Below are 23267 nucleotides of genomic sequence, written 5' to 3'. Positions count from 1 at the left end.
ACAAAAAACCACCAGATTTACTTTATTATTTACATTTATGATCTAAAGCTTATTCCATCTGAATACACTAATTTTAGCTTTACTTGCTGTGAATTTTATCAAAGGTCCATGACTGTGAAGAACATTAATAAACCTGTCTCCTATAAGGATATTAGTGATGCTTTTATATGAGCAACTAGTTTAAAAACACACACACACACACACACACACACACACACACACACACACACACATATATATATATATATATGATTAAGGCTTGGCAAAAACGCTAAAAACAGGCAAAATGAATGAAAAAATAAATAAATATACAAGATATTTGTTATTGTGTAGTTTATTCGCAAGTTAACGCAACTTGGCAAAGGTCAATGAAATATTTCCAATTCTGTTATCTGCGACGAAGTGCCACACGTTAGTTATTTTTTTACGTTTTATTTTGTGTCACCATCCTTACTCATGTCTTCAAAAAGGGAAAACAGCAACCAAAGACAAAGAAAACCGTGTTCACGTGTGGATTCGAGGCGGTAAATATACAGTTCATAAAGGAAACATAGCTGAATGTAAGGAGACTAGATAATCAAAGCAAAGCGTCATGGGAAATGTAGTCCAGAGAAACAGACTAAACTAAGAAGAGTGTCCTCTGGTGGCTGTACATGGGCAGTCCAACAGAAACAGTAATTTCTCTAAATTTAATTTCTCGGGTGAACTAACAAGCTGTGGTCACTGAGGACTTGCATGACGGACGTGAAAATGATTAACTCTTATTAACCTCCATTTATCTTCAAATTAAGATATTTAGATAATTAAAAAATGTTGATTTATTGATTATGTACCATTTCTCTGCTTTTCTCATTATATATAAACGCAACAAATCCTAAAACGTACAATCAACATACTGCACAAAAATTCCGTCTCTTTATTTGGCATAAAGACACCCGATTAAACCAAAGGTGTTCCTGACATTCAATATCCTTCAAGCAGAAAAAGTACATTACCGTACAAACTAAATCTCATTCTAAGTCATTAATTACTCGGGGAAATCTCATCAATGGTTTTAAAGTGTATTTCTTTGGTTTAAGGTACCAAAGTAAACAACAGTTATCTGCTTCCCAATTTAATATCGTCCCTTTTTGAAAACCTTTCTTTTTACATCAAGAAGAAAATATTTTAGAACTTGTTATTTGAAGGTTTAATAAACCGACTACTACAAAAAAAAAATAACAAAAAAACACTTTTTGGTCTGGCGGTGTGACGTCATATCTCCGCGCCGCGCGCCTGTCAATATGCTTTTATTAAAATGTTTAAAGTGTTCGCGTTCAGTAGAAAGCGTCAGTGCGGTCTTTCCGTGCCTCGATCGAGGCGTAATGGCGAGTAATTAACGCTTGTTTTGGGGTGTCTTAAACATCGCCACCTCTTTGTTTGAATGAGTTAAGAGCGGAAAGGGCAGACAGATCCAAACATCATTTGAAGGTACGGAATCAAATTCACTGACTGCTGGTTTTAAATGAATGTAAAAGTACGAACAATATTAGCAGTTATATTTAATAGACACGCTTCAACAATCTCAATACCTCATTACTTAAGCAATATTATATCTGCAGTTGGGTATAAATAAAGATAGCTTTATGTATAATATATATATATATATATATATATATATATATATATATATATATATATATATATATATGTATGTATGTATGATTTCGTAATTATGTTTTACAGAATTTTCCATTTTTATTTACAAGTGCACAGCAGTCAAATTAATAAAAATAAAACCGCAGCCTTAGAAAGTAAAGCAAAAACGTAAAGTAAAAACGCACTTAAATGCGCTTAATATTGTAAAAATTACCCAAATATTGAAGTATGAACACCACTGCGAATGCGAAAATCTGACCGGATATTTCGATAGTTTCAATTAGAAAGTAGTGTTTGATTTAGGCCTTTCGGCATAACTGTATGTGCATTTAACCAGTTAATGGGAAAAGAATACATTCAAAATTAAATGTTTTTCTTTAAAACGGCGCCTACGATAAGCATATGCGTATGACGTATCGTTTTAGTAAAGACTCAAGAGAAAGGAGACGTGTGACCTGTGGAGTGTCGGGGTGCCTCTGGGGCCGGTGTTGGGAAATATTACTTTAATCCCGGTCGTTGTTCATATCACCCGGTGTTCCTGGGAGTTTCGTTCTGCTGGTTGGATTAGAGTTGGTGAACATCTGCTTTACGAACTTCACATACTAATGATGTTCTACTGAGATCAGTATAAGACTACAGCGATTCGGTGAGTCTTGATCTCAACATCGAGAACCTGACGAAGATCGACCTGGGCTTGGTGTGTCACGAGGGGAAAGAAAAGCTAGGTTTATTGTTTGAATAATAACTATCATTAACTGCATCACAATTCGTCTCTTGCAGAGCTATGTGACGCGCTGTTGAAAAGATGGCATTTATTGTACTGGAGCATGAAGACTTGAAGATCGAAGAAGAGTTCAGAGTCAAGCGTGAAGACGCCGAGGAACAGACGAAGGCGTTTATTAAAGAGGAGAGTGAGGAACCGTTCAGAGTCAAGCGTGAAGATGCTGAGGAACAAACAGGTTTCTCGAAGCTCGCTCATTTGATCCTCACTAAACTCTACAGAAAGGAATGGTATTGTAAAGAAATAAATGCAATTAGAAATAGGGTCGAAAAGTTGTACAAACTCTAAAAAATCGTTGCGTTCATCCTCCAGCGGTTCTCGACCCTATACCAACGCTACTCTTTTAAAAACGTTTCACGCCGTTTTGAAACAATTCATCGGAGATGGGCATTTTTCCGAACGCTTTTAAAAATCCTTTCGTGACGCCATTATTAAAGACATCGAACCTGAACTGTTCTCGCTAAAAATTGCAATTTCTGATATCCTGTATTTTTACGTTTTAGAAAGATCAATTGGAGGCTTTGTTGAAAGAGATTTCAGATATCCTGTGAATTTTTTTTGGATCTTTCAACAGATAAAAGATGAAAAACGTCTAGGTGTCTCTGGGAAGAATTCAACATTTGGTGTTCCCCAAGTGTTCTATCCTTGGGCCAGTTTTATTCTCATTATATATATTTCCATTGTGTAGCGCAATACCAAAAAATAGCACGAATTATCATCTTTACCCTGATGACGTACAATTATACGTTTCAGTTGAGCCTAGAGACACCATTGTAATAGAAAAGTTGTCCAACTGTCTGTCCAGCACTGTAACGTGGAAGAAAATTAAACAAAGATGAAACTGAAATTGTGGATAAAAAAAGCGCAGCAGGAGAGGACTGAAACTGAATTGTGTTCAAGTAAGAGGTAAAGAACCTGGGTGTCATTTTGGACTGTGGTCAGAATTTTAAGTCTCGCGTTAATCACGTTAAAAACATGTTTTTATCACTTGGGAAATATTGCCAGGATTCGTCCTTTTTTAATCTATTAATGCTAAGAAAATGTATCTTCTCTCGACTTGATTACTGTAATGCTTTCTATACTGGTTTACCTCAGGGTTCTGTAGTTAGGCTGCAACTGATACAAAATGCAGCAGCTGGAGTATTATTGAAATTAAAGGAACAAGATCATGTTTCACTGGTTTTAATGGAACTAAACTGGTTACCGGTGCACCGAAGCATTGCACAACCTCATCTTACGTTTCTGAGACTCTAAGATATATATATATTCCTAATTGAACGTTACGATCCTCTAGTGCTGGACTTGTACAGTAAATCTCAAGAGGTCTGGGGTACCTCTTTTAGTCACTATGCTCAAAAATGTTGAATTGTCTTCACGTCCACAAGTTATGTTTGTTCTTTGTGACATTTAAAAATGGTGTTAATCTCGGTTTGTTTTGTTTTTTGGGTTTTTTTGCATTAGACCTGATGGCACTGAAAGAGGAGAGTCAAGAGGATAATGTTCAGCATGAGAACTTTGATTTGTCGTGTGATTTCATGACTAGAAAGAAATCGCTTAGTTGCTCAAAACCTGAAAAGACTTTGCGAAACAGAGCTCAAAAGACAGCAAACAGAAGTTATTTCAACTGCCAACAGTGCGGGAAAAGTTTCAACAGAAAACGAAGCCTTGAAGTCCACATGAGGGTTCACACCGGAGAGAAACCGTACGCGTGTCCTCAGTGTGGAAAGAGTTTCAAACACAAGCAGCATCTCGACGACCACGCGAGGATCCACACCGGAGAGAGACCCTTCACCTGCGAGCACTGCGGGAAGAGCTTCAACAGAAAAGGAAACCTTAAAGGCCACATGAGGATCCACACGGGAGAGAAACCTTTCGCATGCATACTGTGCGGAAAGAACTTCAATCAAAAAACCATCCTGAAAAGCCACATACGGATTCACACCGGAGAGAAACCTCACGCGTGTCCTCAGTGCGGAAAATGCTTTTAGTATAAACAGCACCTCGTCGACCACGTGAGAGTTCACACCGGAGAGAAGCCGTTCGCCTGCAAACTGTGCGGAAAGAGCTTCATTCAGAAACAGAACCTGAAATACCACATGTTAGACCACAGCGGAGAGAAACCGTACACGTGCTCTCAGTGCGGAAGGAGTTTTAAACACAAACACCTCGACGACCACATGAGGATCCACACCGGAGAGAGACCCTTCACCTGCCAGCAGTGTGGCAAGAGCTTTACTCAAAAAGGGACCCTTAGAGACCACATGAAAACCCACACCGGAGAGAAGCCGTACGCCTGCCAACTGTGCGGAAAGAACTTCATTCGGAAACAGAACCTCAAGTACCACATGATAAGTCACAGCGGAGAGAAGCCTCACGCGTGTCCTCAGTGTGGAAAGAGTTTCAAACACAAGCAGCACCTCGACGCCCACACGAGGACCCACACCGGAGAGAGACCCTTCACCTGCCAACAGTGCGGGAAGAGCTTCACGAAAAAGGGAAACCTCAAAAAACACCTGAAGATCCACTCGAGAGAGAAACCGTTTACGTGCGATCAGAGCAAGGACGAATTACTGCTTCAAAAGGATATCCAAACTGTTCCCACTGAGAAGCGTCACAAGACCGTACTACCATAACTGTAGACTTTCATTCTAGAGTTGTACGTACGGACAAACGCGAAATCCTGTGTATGCGTTTTTCTGATTTATGTAACTTTACGTATGCCAGAACCTGCGCAAAAATCTCTTTGGTGGAAGATTTGGTGGAAGATTTTGACTCCTCCCAGAAATCACCATATATGGAGCTTACTATGCATACTTTTACTTTCACTGCATATCATTTTCATGAATACACCGTGTTTGAGGTACACCGTTAAACACATTAAAGGAATACGAGATCCAGGCTATACACCAATTCCGTTTGGGCTGTAGCCCACACATAAATTTTATTGCTAAAAGTTGTCCGATATTGTTACGTTTTATAATAAAAACATAAAAATATCAATAAAAGCAAAACAGCTAACCTTATACTTTTACACTGGTTGTATAATATTTCGGTTGTTTTAAGCAATTCAAATTAAATTTGTGACTTGGGTTTACAAGATCTGACAAAGAGCAGAAAAATGCGATTCGCAAACAGTCGCGCTAAAGTTTTCAAACCAACTAGCATTAGCAGTAAGCACTAAACCGTACTGTGCCTTTTAAAAGCAGGATAAGCGTTTTCTGGAAGCCAATGTTGATATGAAATCACTACAGCGTTGTGTGAAAGCACAGCTGAAGCAATGTTATGCCGTGTTGTCTACACCGGATGCGAGCGATACGACGTTTTTTGAAAAATCGCTTACTCTGATTTTAATATTTAGGCTAAACCTAACCTATCCTATTTTGCGCTCAGTACTGCGCAAGTTCGCCATCCTTACTCTCCATCTCTTTAGCGGACGCGCTTTTACGAATTACATAATAAAAGTGCTTTTGTTTCATAGTAATTTAAAGCTTTCTGAAGATGCATTTGTTCTAGTATTTGTGCTAGTATTTACTGGGTTTCGGTTCATTTTTGAGAGTCAACAAAAAAGTTTGGTTGGTTTTATTTGGCGCCGTGGTACTTTATTGTACAAAAGCAACGTTTTGTTGATTATTTCTGTGCAGGCGCACACATTGTCATATTTTAAGGTGTTTCAACTGTCATTTAAAAAGAAATGACGGCTGTATATAAATTACGTCTAACTGCGCACTAATCTCTTTAGTCGTAGACACAATGATAGTTTAATTAATTTCTTACTGAAAGACAAATTAAGGCGCCTAATATACACGTACACTTTATTGCCAGCACTAATGGGACATCCCTTCCAATTAATAGGTTTGACTACTTTAATTTACACGAGTAAACATCTTTCGCAGCTTGTTTTTACTCATCAATTCCAAATTATCATACCGAGATGTAATATTAAACAGTAAAATACTCCCAAAATGAAGTCCTCTAGTTCGCTTTAGTCCGGACCAAATACAAAGTAGTCAAACCTAGAAGGAGGTGTTCGAGAATCTTTTGGCGATTTAATGCGTCGCACGTATAAAAAAATTATTCTATAATGTCAAGTTTTGCAAGAAATGCGCCAATTGCGCCATTGAAAGAATGATATATCTGTAATTTAAAATATGCACATTATCTTAACAAGACTCCATTACACTCTCCATGACATTCAAAAGTATAAAGTAATAAAGTATAAAAGTATAAAGTAATGTTCGCAGAACATTTGTATATTTAACTAGTAAACTGAGACTTCAAAGTGTACTAAAAATGCTACTACAAGTATTTAATTAGCAAACTCAGGATACCTATAAGGTCGCTTTTAGTGTGGTTAAAGTACAAGATAAAAACATTTACGTAAATTATTAAGCACAAATAATACTTCCTAAAATGTTTATGTAAATTGCTTTAACTCTTCAGAAGAAACTACTTTCACTACCTTTAATTAAAGATGTAAATGTAAGATCATATTGATTTTAGCGCAGGACTTTTATTTTGGTCTGGCGGAGTGACGTCACTAGTCCGCGCCGCGCTCCCGCGATTGATTCGGATGAAGACAGGTAACGTTAGGTGCTTTTCATCGTTTAAAGTGTTTAAATCGATATAACTAGTTAACAATTGTATATAAAACTGAAACGGATGTGTTCACCAGAGTAACACGTTACGGTTTTACGTAGAGGCATTACAGACAGTCCCTTTGTAGTGAATCATTACAGCAGTCAGCATTGGAAGTTGTCCTAAAACCAGTGTGTGTTCTTGTCTTAAGACAACTTTGCCTAACTCTTTTGATCCCCTCCCAGTGCCGCCCTGTCCGTGTCTTAACCGAGCTGCTAACGTTAGTGATGGAGAAACGGATCTTTTCGGAGCTCCGAGTCAATTGAATCAAATGCTTCGCAAACTTCTGAATCGAACGCGTTTCTGCTCAAAACAACGACAACAAACAAAACGCAAACGTGACCCTTCTAGAAAACGACTGCAAGTGCAGTCTGTCAGATATAAAATACAAAGCAGCAAACACTAAACAGCAGTCCTATTACAAACACGAACCTCCTATATGATGTGAATATTAGCTAGTTTTGATTGTTTTTGGGTTAATCAACTCTAGCCCTGACCGACCCCCTTATGAGTTTACTATCTAGTGACCTCGAGATCTGATCGAGACGCGCCCAGAGATTTAGTTCATGTTCATCTGTTGATCTTAAACAGAACAAACTCCTGCGGAAGAGGCCGAGGTCCACGGGACGCCGCTATAAAGATGGCTTTGGTGAAAGAGGAGAGTGAAGACGTAAAGATCGAAGAAACACTGAGAGTCAAGCGTGAAGATGGCGAAGAACAAACAGGTTGGTTTCGATCTCGAAGATGAACCCATCTTTCTTGAAGTTTTTAAACACATCGGTTTTTAAATTGGTCTTATTTGTAAGTGATTTTTCTGCATCAAAAGTGGCATGCTAATATTTAAGTATTAGTACATGATCGTTACAATAGTCGTATCTCAGAAATACCAGCCTACTTCTAAAGTAATCGGTAGAACATCGGTAGAGTAACTGTGCTGGTTTTCTTAGTTTTTTTCTTGAAAAATCTTTGGTGAGCAAATAATACAGACAGTGACCAGTGACTTTATAAAGAACTGCATGCAAATCATGATTGTTTTGACTGATTTCACAAAGAACTACTGGTTTTATCCCAATAAGCTAATACACAGCTTGTAAAGATAACGCTGCCAACGAGAATCTGAATATTTCTAATTAGGTAACTCCTAGTTTTATGCTAATTTCGACAGCATGTGGCGTTACCAGATGCGTAACAAATGAAGTTTGAAAGCGAGAAGTAGTAGGAAGCAGTGCGGATTAGTTACACGACAGATGTGCGTGATTTATGGCGCTTGAAAATAAGGTCAGTACTTTTGTAGGTACAGGATCGATCGTGTTTAGTTTTGATACTTTTGGTGAATAAATTAGGGCCGTCAAAATTGTTTCATTAATTGCGTGATGTTGTTTTTCCTTACGGTTTAACGCCTTACGTATATTAAACACAAGATTGGTGTTGCGTGATAAGAGAGCGCTGCTTTTGAAAACCTGCTGCGCTTTGTGATGCATCGAAAAAGAAATCACTTTTGTTTAATAAAGATTAATTGGTTCACTAAAGCCTATTAAATGTTACAAATAAAAAAATGCTATAGAGTAATAATGACTACGATTGATGGCTTCGTAGAGACAGGTCTGTCTCATTGATCTTTTTTCGGTTGATAGATTGATATCGTGCCATTAAACTGGAGTTTACTTGTGTTTTTTATTTACTTTTCTCACCTCAGACCCGATGGTGCTGAAAGAGGAGAGCCAAGAACGAAACGAGTATCGCCGCGATTTCAAAACGGAAGAGGAATCGATCGGTTGCCGCCGAGTCGAAAAGACCCCTTGGCAAACGGGCGCAAGCCGCAGGCGTTGATTCTCGGCCGAGCGCTCGTCCCGGAGAGGCCCCTTTCACCTGCCAGCAGTGCGGAGAGATCTTACCCCACAAAAGAAGCTTTAAAGTCCACGTGAAAATCCACGCCGAAAAGCAGCCGTTGCTGTGCCCTCAGTGCGGGAAGAGTTTCACGCGGAAATACAACCTCAACTCCCACATGAGGACGCACACCGGCGAGAGGCCCTACCCCTGTACGCGCAGTGCGGGAAGAGCTTTTCGCAGACGAGCCAGCTCAACGTCCACATGAGGATCCACACGGGAGAGAAGCCTTTCAGCTGCGAGCTCTGCGGCAAGAGCTTCAGGCAAAGCGCCGAGCTCAAAGCCCACGCCACGACGCACACCGGAGAGAAGCCTTACGCGTGCCACCAGTGCGGCAAGAGCTACACGCAGAACAGCCAGCTCACCATCCACACGAGGATCCACACGGGAGAGAAGCCCTTCTCCTGCGCCGTGTGCGACAAGAGCTTCACGGTCAAGCGGCGCCTCAAGGCCCACATGAAGAGCCACGCCGAGAAGAACCCCTTCACGTGCTCCCGCTGCGGAAAGAGCTTCACGCAGAAGCGCACCCTCGACGCCCACACGGTGATCCACACCGGAGAGAAGCCGTTCAGCTGCCCGCGCTGCGGGAAGAGCTTCCGGCTGAAGGGGAACCTCCAGGTCCACATGAGGATCCACACCGGAGACAAGCCGTTCGAGTGCCAGCAGTGCGGCCGGTGTTTCGCGCAGACGAAGCTCCTGAACGCCCACGTCAGACTTCACGCCGGGGAGAAGCCCTTCATCTGCCCGCAGTGCGGGAAGAGCTTCACCAACAAAACCAACCTGAAGACCCACATCCGGATCCACACGGGAGAGAATCCCTTCAGCTGCGACCAGTGCGGCGAGAGCTTCAGATACAACGCCAACCTCATCAATCACATGAAGGTCCACTCGGACGGCGGCGCGAAGACGTTCACGGACAGCGAGCAGCTGGAGGACCACGTTTGAGTTCACGTCTGAGCGCGGCCCTCCAAGAGTTTGGCGAGGGAAGGAAGCCTCGGGATGGAGGGAGGAGATCGTCCTCGGCGTCGATCGCGGACTCGCTCCGAGAACAAATTGCCGTTTTCCTTTGTGCAAACTGCAGGAACGATTTTTGCAAAGATCTGCTCATTCGTTCTGAAAGAGCAACGTAATAATTTGGCGTCATGCTGAAAGTTTTGCTTGCATCCGTCGTCTCTCAATGCTTGACCTTAAGGCTCATTTTATGTTGTATATTTGTGCTCCTTTGGCCATACCTGATCATCTTCTGTGCTGTGGCTTCAAATATTAAACAGTTACAGTGTATTCCCTCAACTTTTCGGGCATGTGTTCATTTTACTTTGAATCAGAATCTTTGTCAAACTTGATAAGCAATAAATTGACAAACTAAACAAAATCGCTTGTTCCTATCGAGCTCAGCTGTATTTTTTTCAAATTCAAATTTATTGTATTTAAGCACATAATAATAATAATAATAATAATAATAATGAAATGCCTTTAACTGAAAATTGAGGGTTTAATTTTGTCATTATCCGTGACTGGCACTCTATTCTCCTATTAAGTGTTTCTACACAATCTGTGTTGTTGAAAGCACTATAGAAATGAATAAAGGTGTCGACTTATTTAGTTGTTTTCAATCTGGATAAAATGTGATACCGATTGTGGAAATACCCGGCAACTTAAAATGCACGACCAGGAAAAGCATAGAAATATTCTAGGTATTTATCAGCCCAGTTTATCTTTCATGGACGTACGTTTCCTTTTTAATCAGTTTGCTCCAATAAACAACCCAAAGCAGTTCATCTTCCTTCCTTTGTCTTGTTACTTGCAGCATATATTGGATGAAGTGTTTTAAAGAATTAATTAATTTTACACAGCAGCCGATCCCAGTACCCCCACGCATGAACGAACGCCTAAAAACAGAAAGATGGGATTCACGCTTTTAAGTATTCGCAATCCTACTGTCACAGTTATGTGCTACGCAAGTCTACAGTGTGTGTTATAATAAACAGCAGAATGGATGCGATGGAAAGTCTATACTGTACAGATTTAAACACTACTGCAAGAGAACGATGTAATTTTTTTTCAGCATTTTTGTTTGTCCTCAAATGGCATGGACCCCAGGCCAACCGAAGGGCCGAACCAGCGGCTCATGTAAGGGCGATGTCAAGTAGTGATGTTTTGGCAAATGTTTCTGATCAGGAAGCGCTTCTTGGTAGAAAACCTGAAATTTTGCACTGAAGATATCCAATGTACTCTGTATGTTCCTGTGCATCTCTTTTAAATCCAAGATAATCTGCCAGACGCACTCCCTGAAGGTATAACATCTCCAATCACGAAAGGCAACCACCTTAAGAAAGTCCATTTTTCAGAGCATTGCCTCCAATTGTGTTTTTGTGCTTTAATTGACTGGGACTTTTTAAAAATCATCTCCTGGGAACACGACACAGAGATGGCTAACTACTACATATTAGCCTGGGGCCTGGTCCAAACTCAGGATTTAGGTTAAGAAATGGTTATTTGGAATAATTTTGTATTCTGCACTGCGCTTGCTTTTCTGTTTACTATGTTTTTGTGAACTTAAACCCTATAATAACAAATAATTTTATACAGCGGTACAATAAGGTTCTGTTTGTTAGTTCTTCCCCAGCATTTGCTCCTGAAACCAGAGAAAATGTAAGCACTGATGACAATATGTAGACAGTGGTGCCATCTTTGAAAATATGTTAAAAAAAAATGCAGCACTGGAAAATATGACACAGCGGGACAAGCATACAAAAAAAGTTTTGCGGGAGTTTGGCGAAAAAAGACTTTTATTTTGGCGTGGCTGCGTGACGCCATAAGCATGCGCCGCGCTCCCGCGTCTCTGATTCGGCCGAAGAAAGGTGAGGGCTTCCAATAGTTTAAAGCGCTTCAGTAATAATAATAAACTCGTGTAGAAAATCGTACGAAACTCAATTAACCAGTGAAACGTCCAAGGGGCTTGAACGCGTGTAAAGCGCCTCCGTTCACTGCGTCTCTCTTCGCTCCCTATGTAGTGAATGAACACGAGCTCGTTCACTGTTGAGTAGTGATGAAGAAACCGAGCGCTGCTTTTTTAAAAATATTAACTATTGTGATCGAAACTAACTCGCTGCATTTCCCAAAAGTATGGTTAGTTGGTCATTCAGTGTCATTTAGGTTATTTTTTGGGTAAATGCAGCATTTCCCAAAAGTATGGTTAGATTTATTCCTGTAACATGCAGCCCAGATTGACTAAGTAACAGTGAGCTTAATCATTCTCATCTCAAACAGGACAGAGCTACTGAGATCCATGTGACACCGTTATAAAGATGGAGTTTCTGAAAGTGGAGCTTGAAGACGCGTTCACGGTCGAACCAGAAGATACTGAGACCCAGCTGAAGATGGTGTTCATTAAAGAGGAGAGTACAGACGTGAAGATCGAAGAAGCGTTCATCAAGCAGGAGGAAGCCGAGGAACAAATCAAGACCGCGTTCATCAAAGAGGAGCGTGAAGAAACTTTCAGAGTCAAACTTGAAGATGCTGAAGAACCAACAGGTCGGTTTTCTCATAGCTGAACTCATTTGACCCTTATTTAAGAGGTCATATAATGTTGTATTTGGTGTAATGCAATGTTTTTATGCGGTTAAAGTGCATAAAATGCATTATTTTCCACATACTGTACATTATTGGTTCTCCTCTAAGCCCCGCCTCCTGAAATGGAGGGTCAGTTGGCACAAAGCTCATAGCTCAAAAAAAAAAAAAAAAGCGAGGTGTGCTCTGATTGGCCAGTTATCTAGTGCACTGTGATTGGCTGAATATAGCCGGCCCTGACTATAACGTGACCCCACTGCCGAAACGATAAAACGCATAACAAATACGTTAATACTGGTTAACGTGACTTCGAGGTTAATAGTTCCGTCGTCTTTCTTTCGCATAAAAATATTTTTAAGTGTATGTACGTTTATAACACCATTTTTTTGTATTTTATTATTTAAAAAAAATAAATGGCGCAAAATTTGACATCGTTCTCTCTTCTATAAAACTATATAGACTATATATCTCTCTTCTATAAAAGATTCATTATCCCTGTTGTGAACTGACTTTACAGAACACAAAGAACATCAAAAACTTTGAGTCACGCCTCTTAAATATATCTTCTATTTGTTTTTATCGATAAAATCCCAGAAAACATTGACACACACATTTTTCGTCAATATCGCATACACACCACCTAGCATTGACACAAAATGATTCGTTTTCATAGTTAACTATGGTTACTGGAGCAAAACCATGGTTGATTTGTTACCATTTAATAGCACCTGTAACCATTATCTTAGCGTTTTAGTAAAGTCATTTATGGTCAGTAAAGCTGCATCAAAGGAGGTGGAGTTTGAAGCACACCCACCGACTGCGTAATCGCCTCGCACTAACGGAAGCTCAAAGGTGTTTAGGAGCTAAGCGAAGTCCACAAAAAGTGTGCTTTGGTGAGCTGTTTGAACTGCCAAAAGCGAACTTTGTTTTAGACATATTGTTTTCCCTCAATGACGTCATTTTTAGTTCGTTCTTCGATTCGTTAAGTATATTGGGGGCTCCTAAGGGATTTTTGGTTTGTATCCAAACAGCTTTAAACCAAAAATCACATACCATCTGCACATGCACTTTGTACATATAAATAATAATATATTTTACCCTGCTTCTCATTGTCTTACAGTTTTGAGATGTTTTCCATTTAAAAAGTCTAACAACCCACGTTAAATTGTCTACCATCGTTGCCCACTTAAACAACCTTACAGCACAAGGAATAATTGCGTGATTAACTTTTAATCTGAGAGTTGAATGGGGAGTTGTGCACCTCTCTCTCTAAATGTATTATTTTATCATGTAGGACGGTGGTTCTCAACTCGACCACCGCACTTTTTGTATGTGTCCCTTATTTAAGTCAGATCATTAACTCATTAGGAGAGAGATCCTTAAATTGACCTGAGCGTGTCAGATAAGGGAGAGAGATAAAATGTGCAGTAGTTTTGTCAAAAATATGATATATCTGAACGGTGTCAATACTAATTTCACGGAGCATCAGTGTACCAATACTAGCCGAGCTGTCACTTAATTATTTTCATCATATGCACATTGACAGAACACCACATGTGACCGCAGTCTCATTCGTTCTAGTTAAATTGCGTAATAAGGGGGCGTTCGCATGTGGCACTTTGTGCACGCTCAGTTACGATATTTCAAATGTAGACGTGTGGTTTTCACGGAAAGAGCGGATCATGGTTGCTTAGCGTGGATTGGTGGTTATACGTGAACCCGCGTATTAAACGTATTAACCAGCGTTTATGAGCGATGAACGATCTTAGATAACAGTAGGTAATAAAAATACAAAGAAATAATGTTCTAGACGTTTGTTTTTTTGTGGTATCTAATATCAATATTTTTCACAGTGTCATTTTCAAGAAATTCCAGTACAGTGACAACACTAATGATTGACAGAGCGGTGTTTGAAGTTGAGAATCACTGGCGTAGGAGACATAAAACTGGTACATAATAGGGAATATTTTAGAAAATTAATTGTAGAACTCGGGCCGAGCAGGTTCAGGTTTAGACACCTTGATGTAGGATCCTGCATAGATCGTTACACAGCTACAAGGTTGATGTTGTTTGCTCTGTGCTGTTGAACTGGGGTTAACTTTTTATTTGTTGGTCTTCCACCTTAGACTCAACAGTGCTGAAAGAGGAGCAGGAAGAAACTGAAGAGAAATATCAGTATGAGAAACCTCATGATTTCCTAGAAAAATCATTTAGTAGTTTACAGTCTGAAAAGAGTTCCCACACAAAAAGGGATGGGATTCGTTTCCCTGCTTTCAGTGTGGAAAGAGTTTTAGTCGTCAAGGCAACCTCAAAAGCCACATGAAAACTCACCCTGAAGAGAATATGTTCACCTGCACACACTGTGGAAAAGTTTGGCACAAAATTGAAACTGAAATACCACACGAAAGTTCACAATGGAAACAAACCCTTCACGTGCAAACAGTGTGGAAGGAGCTTCACTCAGAAAGGAAGCCTTAAGAAGCACATGGCCATTCACACTGGAAAGAGGCCTTCACGCGTGCCCCTCAGTGTGGAAAGAGCTTCAGTCCAAAAAGGAGGCCTCAAGAAGCACATCTCAACTCACACAGGAGAAGCCTTTCACATGCCCTCGGTGCGGAAAGAGTTTCAGCCAAAAGGAGGCCTTAAGATCCACATGAGGATTCACACCGGAGAGAAGCCGTTCACATGCCCTCAGTGCGGAAAGAGTTTCAGTCAAAAGGAAGGTCTTAAGAAGCACGTGACGATTCACACCGGAGAGAAGCCTTACGCGTGCCCTCGGTGCGGAAAGAGCTTCAGTCAGCGAGGAAGCCTCGAGGGCCACATGAGAGTTCACACCGGAGAGAAGCCGTTCACATGCACTCACTGCTTGAAGAGTTTCAGTCACTCCGGATCCCTCAGATACCACATCATGAAAGTTTGCAACAAAGAGAAGCCCGACAGATCCCCCCAGTGTGGAAAGAGTTCCGGTCAAAGTGGAAAACACGGGACGCTTCAAGCCGGAGACAAGCCTTTCACGTGCAAACAGTGTGGAAAGAGTTTCACTCAAAAAGGAAACCTCAACAAGCACGTGACCATTCACACCGGAGAGAAGCCGTTCACGTGCAAACAGTGCGGAAAGGGATTCACTCAAAAAGGAGGCCTTAATATGCACATGAGGATTCACACCGGGGAGAAACCTTTTACGTGCGATCAGTGCGGGAAGAGTTACCCTCGAAAAGGAGGCCTCAAGATACACATGAGAACTCACACCGGGGAGAAGCCTTTCGCTTGCAAACAGTGTGGAAAGAGTTTCAGTCAGCGAGGCAGCCTTGACATGCACATTGAAATTCACAACCGAGAGAAGCCTAAAGGAAAAACTGAAGAACGAACTGAACTGAAATGACTTGTCTTTTTAAACTAAATCGGGCTTCTGTAAAGCAGACTCTTTGGGGAGTTAGTTTTGAATTCTAAACACCTTTGAGCTACCGAGGCGGTTAGTGTGGGTGTGTTCTGAAACTCCACCTTCTTTTGACGCGGGATTTATTTTCCCCTGTTTGTTTCAGGCAAAGCGGCAGCGTCTCCGATTCATTATATGCATAGTGTGCTGCCACAGATATATCTGCACCTGTATGATTGCTAACGAAAGCAGTTAGTTTCTACGAAGAAATTACAACGGCGCTTGTGTCGACGGCCCGTCGTAGATTTGTAGTTATGCAAAAAGCAACAGAAACATCAGATGCAAGTTTTCCAAAACGATGGTAGCAAGTACCAAATGCATCCGTTTGAAATAAATACTGCTGCTGCTAGTGTTCTTCATTCAAGGAGAATTTAAAAGCCATGTTTAGATGAACGTAAACCCCGCCTCCAGCAGCGCCGGAGGGTCAGAATGTTCGGAAACGGTATTATCGTCGCTCGCCAGCCTTTCCAAGCGTCTTTTGCCCTCAAACAAAGAACGAAACAACTTTTTTGACGTATATCGAGGCCTTAACAGATCCCCCTCAGTGTGAAGTTTCAGTAAACGAATATAAAACTGTTCCGGTTCTTGATTCTGATTGGCTGAGCCACATTTTAAACCGCTCTACAAACATACACCTCTTTGTTGTCCGTGTGTTGTTCGGCAACCACAACCCTTTCTGAAGAACTAAGTATGTGGGATAACTATTTTATAAAAGCAATATACCTTTCAAATTACATTAAATGACAGAATATTAAGTGCAAGTAGCTGTGTAACGGACTCAGTCTGTAACGATGTAACAGTAGCTGTCTGTTACATTCACATAATTATCAACTTGGTTAGCAAAAGTATTATGTATTATGACACCTTAAAATAAAGTGTTACCAAAATTTGGATGGTAGATTACAATCATTTAATTATGGTTACATGCACAGAAGAAATCGGCCTCCTGCTGTAAAACTCAATGACTTAAAGCAAGGATTTGGGAATAAATGCAATGCAGTGTTGGTGTCTACTCTGAAATGTGTCGCTAACATTTGGTGATGTTGTTATCGAAGTTGAACATTAGTACAATCAAACTAAATATTTCTACCTTGTTTTGCCAGCGTTTTATAAAACCAAAAATATTGTCAGAAATGAATGCGTGTTACTGGTTACATCGCAGCTCAAAGTCTTTTGCCTACAGAACTGATCGCAGACCCAGCGCTTCTCTGAACGTGAACTTCGTGATATTCAGATGTCCCTATGAGTCCCATCATTATTTGCTTTGCTGTACCCTACTGTAAGCATATTCTAATTTAGCGGCCACTGTCTCTGTAAAGTTAACCAATTTGTTTTATTTGTTTTGTATTTCTGCGCAACCCCTCATGATACCGACTTAACTGTTGATTGTTCATGTTTTAAAGTAGCCATTTGCCCAGTTTTTAAATAAACATGAGTTACTATATCTGTCTGGAGATTCTTGATTCAGATTTGCACCGAAAAACACTTCCTTCTATGGAAATAACAACAGTAAAGATGTTAAATGACCCATACTGTAAACATTTGCTAACAATACTAAGTGCAGAGGTGGAAAATAACGAACTACATTTAGTCACATTACTGTAATTGTAAATGCAGAATTATGTTTTTATATCGATTTATATGGCCTTGTGTTTTCTAAAACTTTGTTTCCTTCCTTCTGCAACGTTTGAAATACCACTACTACGCTGAAATGCATTAAACGCATTTAATGTCTTCAGTGCCTCACGATGGGCGAGCTGAACCCGAGATTTCCCTCACAGCATTCGGTTCGCTTTGTTCCAGAATTTTGTGATTTCCATGTGGAAAGCTGGTTTGAAGTAATGTCTATTGAAAAGCACTACACCAAAACTTTCTAGCAGTTCTGAATCACCCCACAAGAGGAGGGAAAACACACGTTTACTGGCCATTCGATGGATAACGGACATTAACCAGAGTTAACACTGTGAAAACGTACAATGGAGAATCCATTATATCGCTTGGTTTCTCCAACTTTGGTCCAGATGTTCTTGAAGCATTTCCCAGAACAATACTCAACTCACTGAACATTCAATGTACTGAAATATCTGTCGTTGAATGTTACATTTAGGTTTAAGTCAACATCTAGCATACACTGTATTATTATTAACTATTTTTATGTAGAGATTGTGTTTTAGAGAGTGTTTAATAAATTCATTAAATTAATTTAGCATTATTCCCAAGACTGCTCGAAACTAACAGTATTGGTCATTACCAAAATAATTTTTAGCATTCCCCAACTCTTTTTAGTAACAGTAGGAGGGTATTTCTATTTCTATTTTTCTATTAAAGAACAGCAGAAAAACAAATTGTCTGCATTTTAGTTTTTTTTTCTTCAGATGCCCAATTACAGTCGAAATATACTAAACAACGCCGTTCTTTGTCTCTTTTGAAAAACTCTTCAAATCGAATTGATTTAAAAATTAAAATTAAGCAAATTAAATTGACACGTTGGTGTTAGGTTCAGCACCACGGACAGTGCCCGTACACATAATATCTAATCCTAAAACTAAATTGATTTGTAGTATGTTCAGAAGAATAAAAGAAAAACATTACACTTCAGAATTACCGTTTAGGATTTATTGAGTCCTACACATTTGCAAGAGATTTATTTATTTTTTAAAGGCCATTTTTGTACATTTTTACATTTGTCCTGAAGAATGAGGGTTAAATCAACTTAAACCTATTAATTAAACGCTGATCAACACCTTCTTTCTCTATTCTGCGAGCAGACTTTAATATCTCGGTGATATCTCAATTCTCTCCTACGTACACATTTGTCAGCTTTCTCGAAGAAAAGAACTAAACATGCAAGAACTAGAGAGAAAAAGTAAAAAGAAATGTTGACTACGTACAAAAGCTAGACTATACCAGATCAAGCTCTACGTTTTGGGTGAACTGTTGCTTTTTGTCTCCTTCAGTTGTTTTCGATCCGAAGCGCTATTCTCTGCGAACGAAAGGCTTCCTTTAACGTGACGTTACGATTTTTCCTGCCCGAGAAACTCCTTCCACGCCAAAGACATGTAAAACCGCGATCTCAAGTGAGTCTTCATGTGGGTATTGAAGCATACTTTGCTTGCGAAGGCCGTTCCGCACTGAGGACAGACGAAGGACCGCTTTTCGGCGTGGATTCTCATCACGTGCTTCTTAAGACTTCCGTTTTCGGTGAAGCCATTGCCGCAGAGCTCGCAGGTGTACGGCTTTTCTCTCGTGTGGCTCCTGCCGTGCTTCTTGAGGTTGGAGTTGCTCAGGAAGCGTTTCCCGCACTCGGGGCAGGCGTAAGGCCTCTCCCCGCTGTGGATCTTCATGTGGGCTACGAGATTTCCTTTCGAGGCGAAACTCTTTCCGCATTGCTGGCAGGCGAAAGGCTTCTCTCCGCTGTGAACTCTCGAGTGCTGAGTCAGGATTCTTTTCTGACCGAAAGTCTTTCCGCACTCTTCGCAGGTATAAGGCTTGTCTCCGTGCTTTTCGAGGCCTTCTTCGCTTTCCATTCCAGTAAGTTCTCGGCTCTCCTCTTTCCGCGGCATCTGGCCTAAAAGCAAACGAGAGACGAATTCAAGTTAACAGACACCAGATACGTACAGCTTCATGCCTCGGGAGAACTGGGAAGATCTCAAATTAGATTATTTGCTTCTTAAACTTACAAATCCGTTCCTCCTTGTGCTTCTGTGAACGAGACGCAGCATGGTTGGCGTCTCGTAACGGACTTCCCTACTTTGCTTACGTAAATAAAGAGACCTAATCAAACAGAAGTCACGGAGTGCCACAGGGCTCAGTGTTAGGACCGCTCTATTTCATGCTTGTATAGTTTATCTGATACAACTATTTTAAAGCCATTCAAGTCAAGTTCTTAGCAATGCATATTACCGATCAAAAAATACGTTTTGACGTATTCATGGTAGCGCATTCACAAAATAGCTTCATAAAACACGATCTTTACTTTATATCCAAGTGATTTTTGACTTGATTATCTATCATTTTGCCACACGCACGATGTATTTTTGGCTATTTGTCTTGCATCTGTTCTTATTTTTAAGAATATATCAAATATAAATGCCTATACTGCGATTTATTAATACAGTAATTCGTATTAAAAACAAAAAGTGGAAGAAACCGTCAGAAAATTTGCTTTTCAACTGACTTTAAACCAGTCTATCTCAGTATGTTTTATTTTTTGTCATATTACAAAAATCATAAATCGTTTTGAAAATGGAGAATGTTAAAATAAAAATCGCAACTTTGCTAATTCTGATTTAGTTAAATTTAAACAATTGCATTAATATTCCGAGTATAGATGCAGAAATCCTACAAGAGTTTGAAGAGAAAAGGGTAGGCTACTGCCTTCTTTTATTTTGGGGCTAAAATGAGAGAAAAGTGTGCGAAAACAAAACAAAATAGTTCAGCTTCGAGAATGAAAACCAAACCTATTTGTTCTTCAGTATCTTCATGTTTGACTCTAAACGTTTCTTCAATCTTCACGCCTTCACTCTCTTTCTTTAACAAAGGATATATTTGTTTGTTCGTCTGTATCTTCATGTTTGACTTGTGTTTCTTCGATCTTCACGTCTTCACTCTCCTCTTTAATAAATGGTATAGTTGTTGGTTCCTCGGTATCCTCTTGTTTGACGCTGAACGCTTCTTCGTTCTTTACGTCTTCACTTTCCTCTTTAATAAACTCCATCTCTGCAATTGTTTGCCTTCAAGAGTTTTCCCTGTGTGTTCAAACACTGCGTCCTGTTGAAAATGAAAAAAATAAATAATATGCAATAAATATGCAAACTAATAACCACCACTTAGTTTTAATTAAAATGAGGTATTTGATATTAGATATTCATATTGCTTAGAAATATAAAACTGCTATTGTTTGTAAAAGTTGTTTGTTTTCGTTGTTGTTGTTTGTCTCGTCAGAAAGCGATTCGAGTGACTCAACTGAATCACTTGTGAATCGGTTGAGTTTAAAATCGATCCACTGAACGAATCAGTGTTTACGATGTGATCCAATACATAGGGAACAAAATAACGTGCTCTTCACTCAAACAGTGGCGTTCAGAACGTCGGAAAACGATTACGATTCACATTCAGTAACAGTTAATTAACTTTACTTGCGTGTGAAGCTATAAAGTACAGTGTATCGATTTAAAGGCGTTAAATGATTAAAACAACAAACCTTTCTTCGGCTGAAACACAGACGCAGCGCAGCTTTTATGACGAACTTAACCCGCGTCAAAATAAAAGTCCTGTTCGCGACTAAAAAATAAAAGAAGAGCAAACGAGCACCTCCGAGAATTTCGTGGTGTTTTATAACTGTGCGTGTTGAAAATTACCTCTAACAAATGTATGTAGCTATATATTTTCAAGCAACACTAACATTTAAGTAACATTTGCTTAGGACAGAGGTAAAAAAAAGTTTGATTTTGTTAATCTAAATATAATCAAACGGTCAGAGTTTCGTGTGGGAAGAGCTTGCTCAAGAACCGAGGAGCTACACCATTCAGGGTTTATAAGTGATTAACACACTGCATGTAAATCAATTTCATACATTAAGTATTTTTGTATTTTAAATGATTTTGACTTTTAAAACCACTAAACAATAACAGCAGGTGTGGTAATGTACCTGAGAAAAAAAAAAACAAAACAATAATAACCAATAATTCACTGTTCAAAAACCAAAGCTTTATCATAAAAAAAAAAAACCCAACACAATAATTTTTGCCATCCTAATATATTTACATGTATGCTGAGCTACACACATTTTGGAAGGCCATATTTGCAAACATTATCGTATTATAAGTTTTTGCTTTCTGATTGTAATACAGAAAGACCTTTAAGTTACTGCTTGTAGAGGAGCACCTTTGATTGGAAAAAACAAGTTTGCAGATGAGGATCATATAAGGAGTTGGAAACTGCCTCTTTGTAGCGTGGAGCTAGTTTGCTCAGCACAGCAAGCCTGTCCTGAAGACCAACCCAAAAAGTGTCAAGGTCGACATTCCCACTCACAGATGCTCAAAGTACTTTTGGACCCAGCTTGCGAGAAGTACTGACTACACACCTCATCACAGAGCTCTTTGTTTGCCACAAACTTTATCTGTAGATCCTCAAGATAGTCAAATACCTTTGCTGTGATGGGACATCTTCTCTGAAAAAAGTCTTAACATTTTCAGGATCACCTTGCACTTGTCAGACTTGTAGGGTGCCTGCACACAGTCTTCAAGCATTATGTTTCTCACTACAGAAATTCTCTTTAAAAGGTGAAATGCTCAGTATGATATTACACTGCAGAGAACCAAGAGATCCAATGAGTATTACATGGATTTGGGGCCATTGCTGGCCATTTAGGTTGCCAGATAAGTAGGACAGGTATCTTCTCATTATCAGCATCTTTAAAATGCTGGTCAGCAGAAGTAAGCATGAAGTGCTCCAAAATATCTTGGTGCAATGACGTTGGTTTTTGAAAAACACAATAGAGAAATGAATTTTTCACTGTGTTTTGAACATGGGGATCAAATGTTGGATTGGTGCCAGATATCACCCCTAGTTTTTTTTAATTTAGCAAATCTAAAGTTGTACCATCAACTGTTTATGCTAATGTGGAGTGCCAAATAGCATTACCTCTGTCTTTTCACTATTAAGACAATTAAGTTTTGGGACATCCATATTTTTTTTTATCTTTGAAACTCTAACAGTCCAATAGCTGTAGTATCACCAGGCTTAGCATTATTTTATTTTTTTGGAAAAAATTAAACTTAAGACCCAGGAATCTAAGAAACTGACCAAGAGGATAGATGTACATACTAAAAAGTAGGGGGCTCATAATGGAACCCTGTGGAACACCAAAATTAACTGAATGAACCAACTTTAGAACGGCATCCATCCAGGAAACAAATTGTATCTGTCCTAAAAATGTAGATTTGAGTCAATTTAAAACAGTGCAAGCAGCATGATCGACTGTGTCCAATGCTGTGCTTAGATCTAGAAAACAATGAAAACACTTAATTGCTGTGAAGCTTAATAATGAATCTTATTACATTCAAGCAAGTGTATTTTGTAATAGAAATAGCAATTGTACTGTAGTATGTAACATTTTCTGACTCTTAAAAAGAGTAAAAGAGTAAAAAATAAATGTAATTTGTTTAGATGTTTATTGCTGTACCTGCTTTAAAAAAAAGATTTCTAAATAGAGATGCATTACATTCAAGCATGTATATATTTTGGAACAGAAATAGTAATTGTGCTGTTGTAAGAAAAAAATCTTAACGTATTTAGGTCTTTATTCCTGTGCCAGCT

General features: G+C 39.5%; 4 protein-coding genes across 4 annotated transcripts in view; 3 read left to right on the top strand and 1 right to left on the bottom strand.

The window, feature by feature from the left end:
- LOC122342952 (NACHT, LRR and PYD domains-containing protein 3-like) overlaps window positions 1–23267 on the top strand; it is a 924523-nt gene that overhangs the window by 94714 nt on the left and 806542 nt on the right. The gene's annotated exons all lie outside the window — the stretch shown is intronic.
- LOC122343153 (oocyte zinc finger protein XlCOF6-like) lies at window positions 1283–10335 on the top strand. The gene is given in 4 exon segments (XM_043237508.1): window positions 1283–1470; window positions 2419–2597; window positions 3881–4971; window positions 9101–10335. Coding segments are annotated over 3 exon segments (2031 nt in total). The 5' UTR covers window positions 1283–1470; window positions 2419–2443; the 3' UTR covers window positions 9887–10335.
- On the top strand, window positions 14997–16396 carry LOC122342292 (gastrula zinc finger protein XlCGF7.1-like). Its single transcript, XM_043236089.1, has one exon. It carries the CDS (start codon window positions 14997–14999, stop codon window positions 15891–15893), a length of 897 nt encoding a protein of 298 aa, XP_043092024.1. The 3' UTR covers window positions 15894–16396.
- On the bottom strand, window positions 18549–20650 carry LOC122343117 (gastrula zinc finger protein XlCGF49.1-like). The gene is made up of 2 exons (XM_043237468.1): window positions 20408–20650; window positions 18549–19515 (listed from the first exon to the last, which is right to left on the bottom strand). The coding sequence occupies exons 1-2, from the start codon at window positions 20517–20519 to the stop codon at window positions 18962–18964; spliced, it is 666 nt and encodes a 221-aa protein (XP_043093403.1). The 5' UTR covers window positions 20520–20650; the 3' UTR covers window positions 18549–18961.

Source organism: Puntigrus tetrazona, chromosome 4 (genome assembly GCF_018831695.1).
Source record: "Puntigrus tetrazona isolate hp1 chromosome 4, ASM1883169v1, whole genome shotgun sequence".
Classification (NCBI taxonomy): Eukaryota; Metazoa; Chordata; class Actinopteri; order Cypriniformes; family Cyprinidae; genus Puntigrus; species Puntigrus tetrazona.
This window is presented reverse-complemented; position numbering and strand designations above follow the sequence as displayed.

What these genes read in the sequence shown, in the direction of transcription:
- LOC122343117 (XM_043237468.1), bottom strand. Translation starts at nt 20,519, where the DNA reads ATGAAGATACAGACGAACAAACAAATATATCCTTTGTTAAAGAAAGAG. An exon ending in AGATACTGAAGAACAAATAG is followed by an intron (nt 19,516 to 20,407) that starts GTTTGGTTTTCA and finishes GTTTGCTTTTAG; the next exon opens with GCCAGATGCCGCGGAAAGAG.
- LOC122342292 (XM_043236089.1), top strand. Translation starts at nt 14,997, where the DNA reads ATGGCCATTCACACTGGAAAGAGGCCTTCACGCGTGCCCCTCAGTGTG.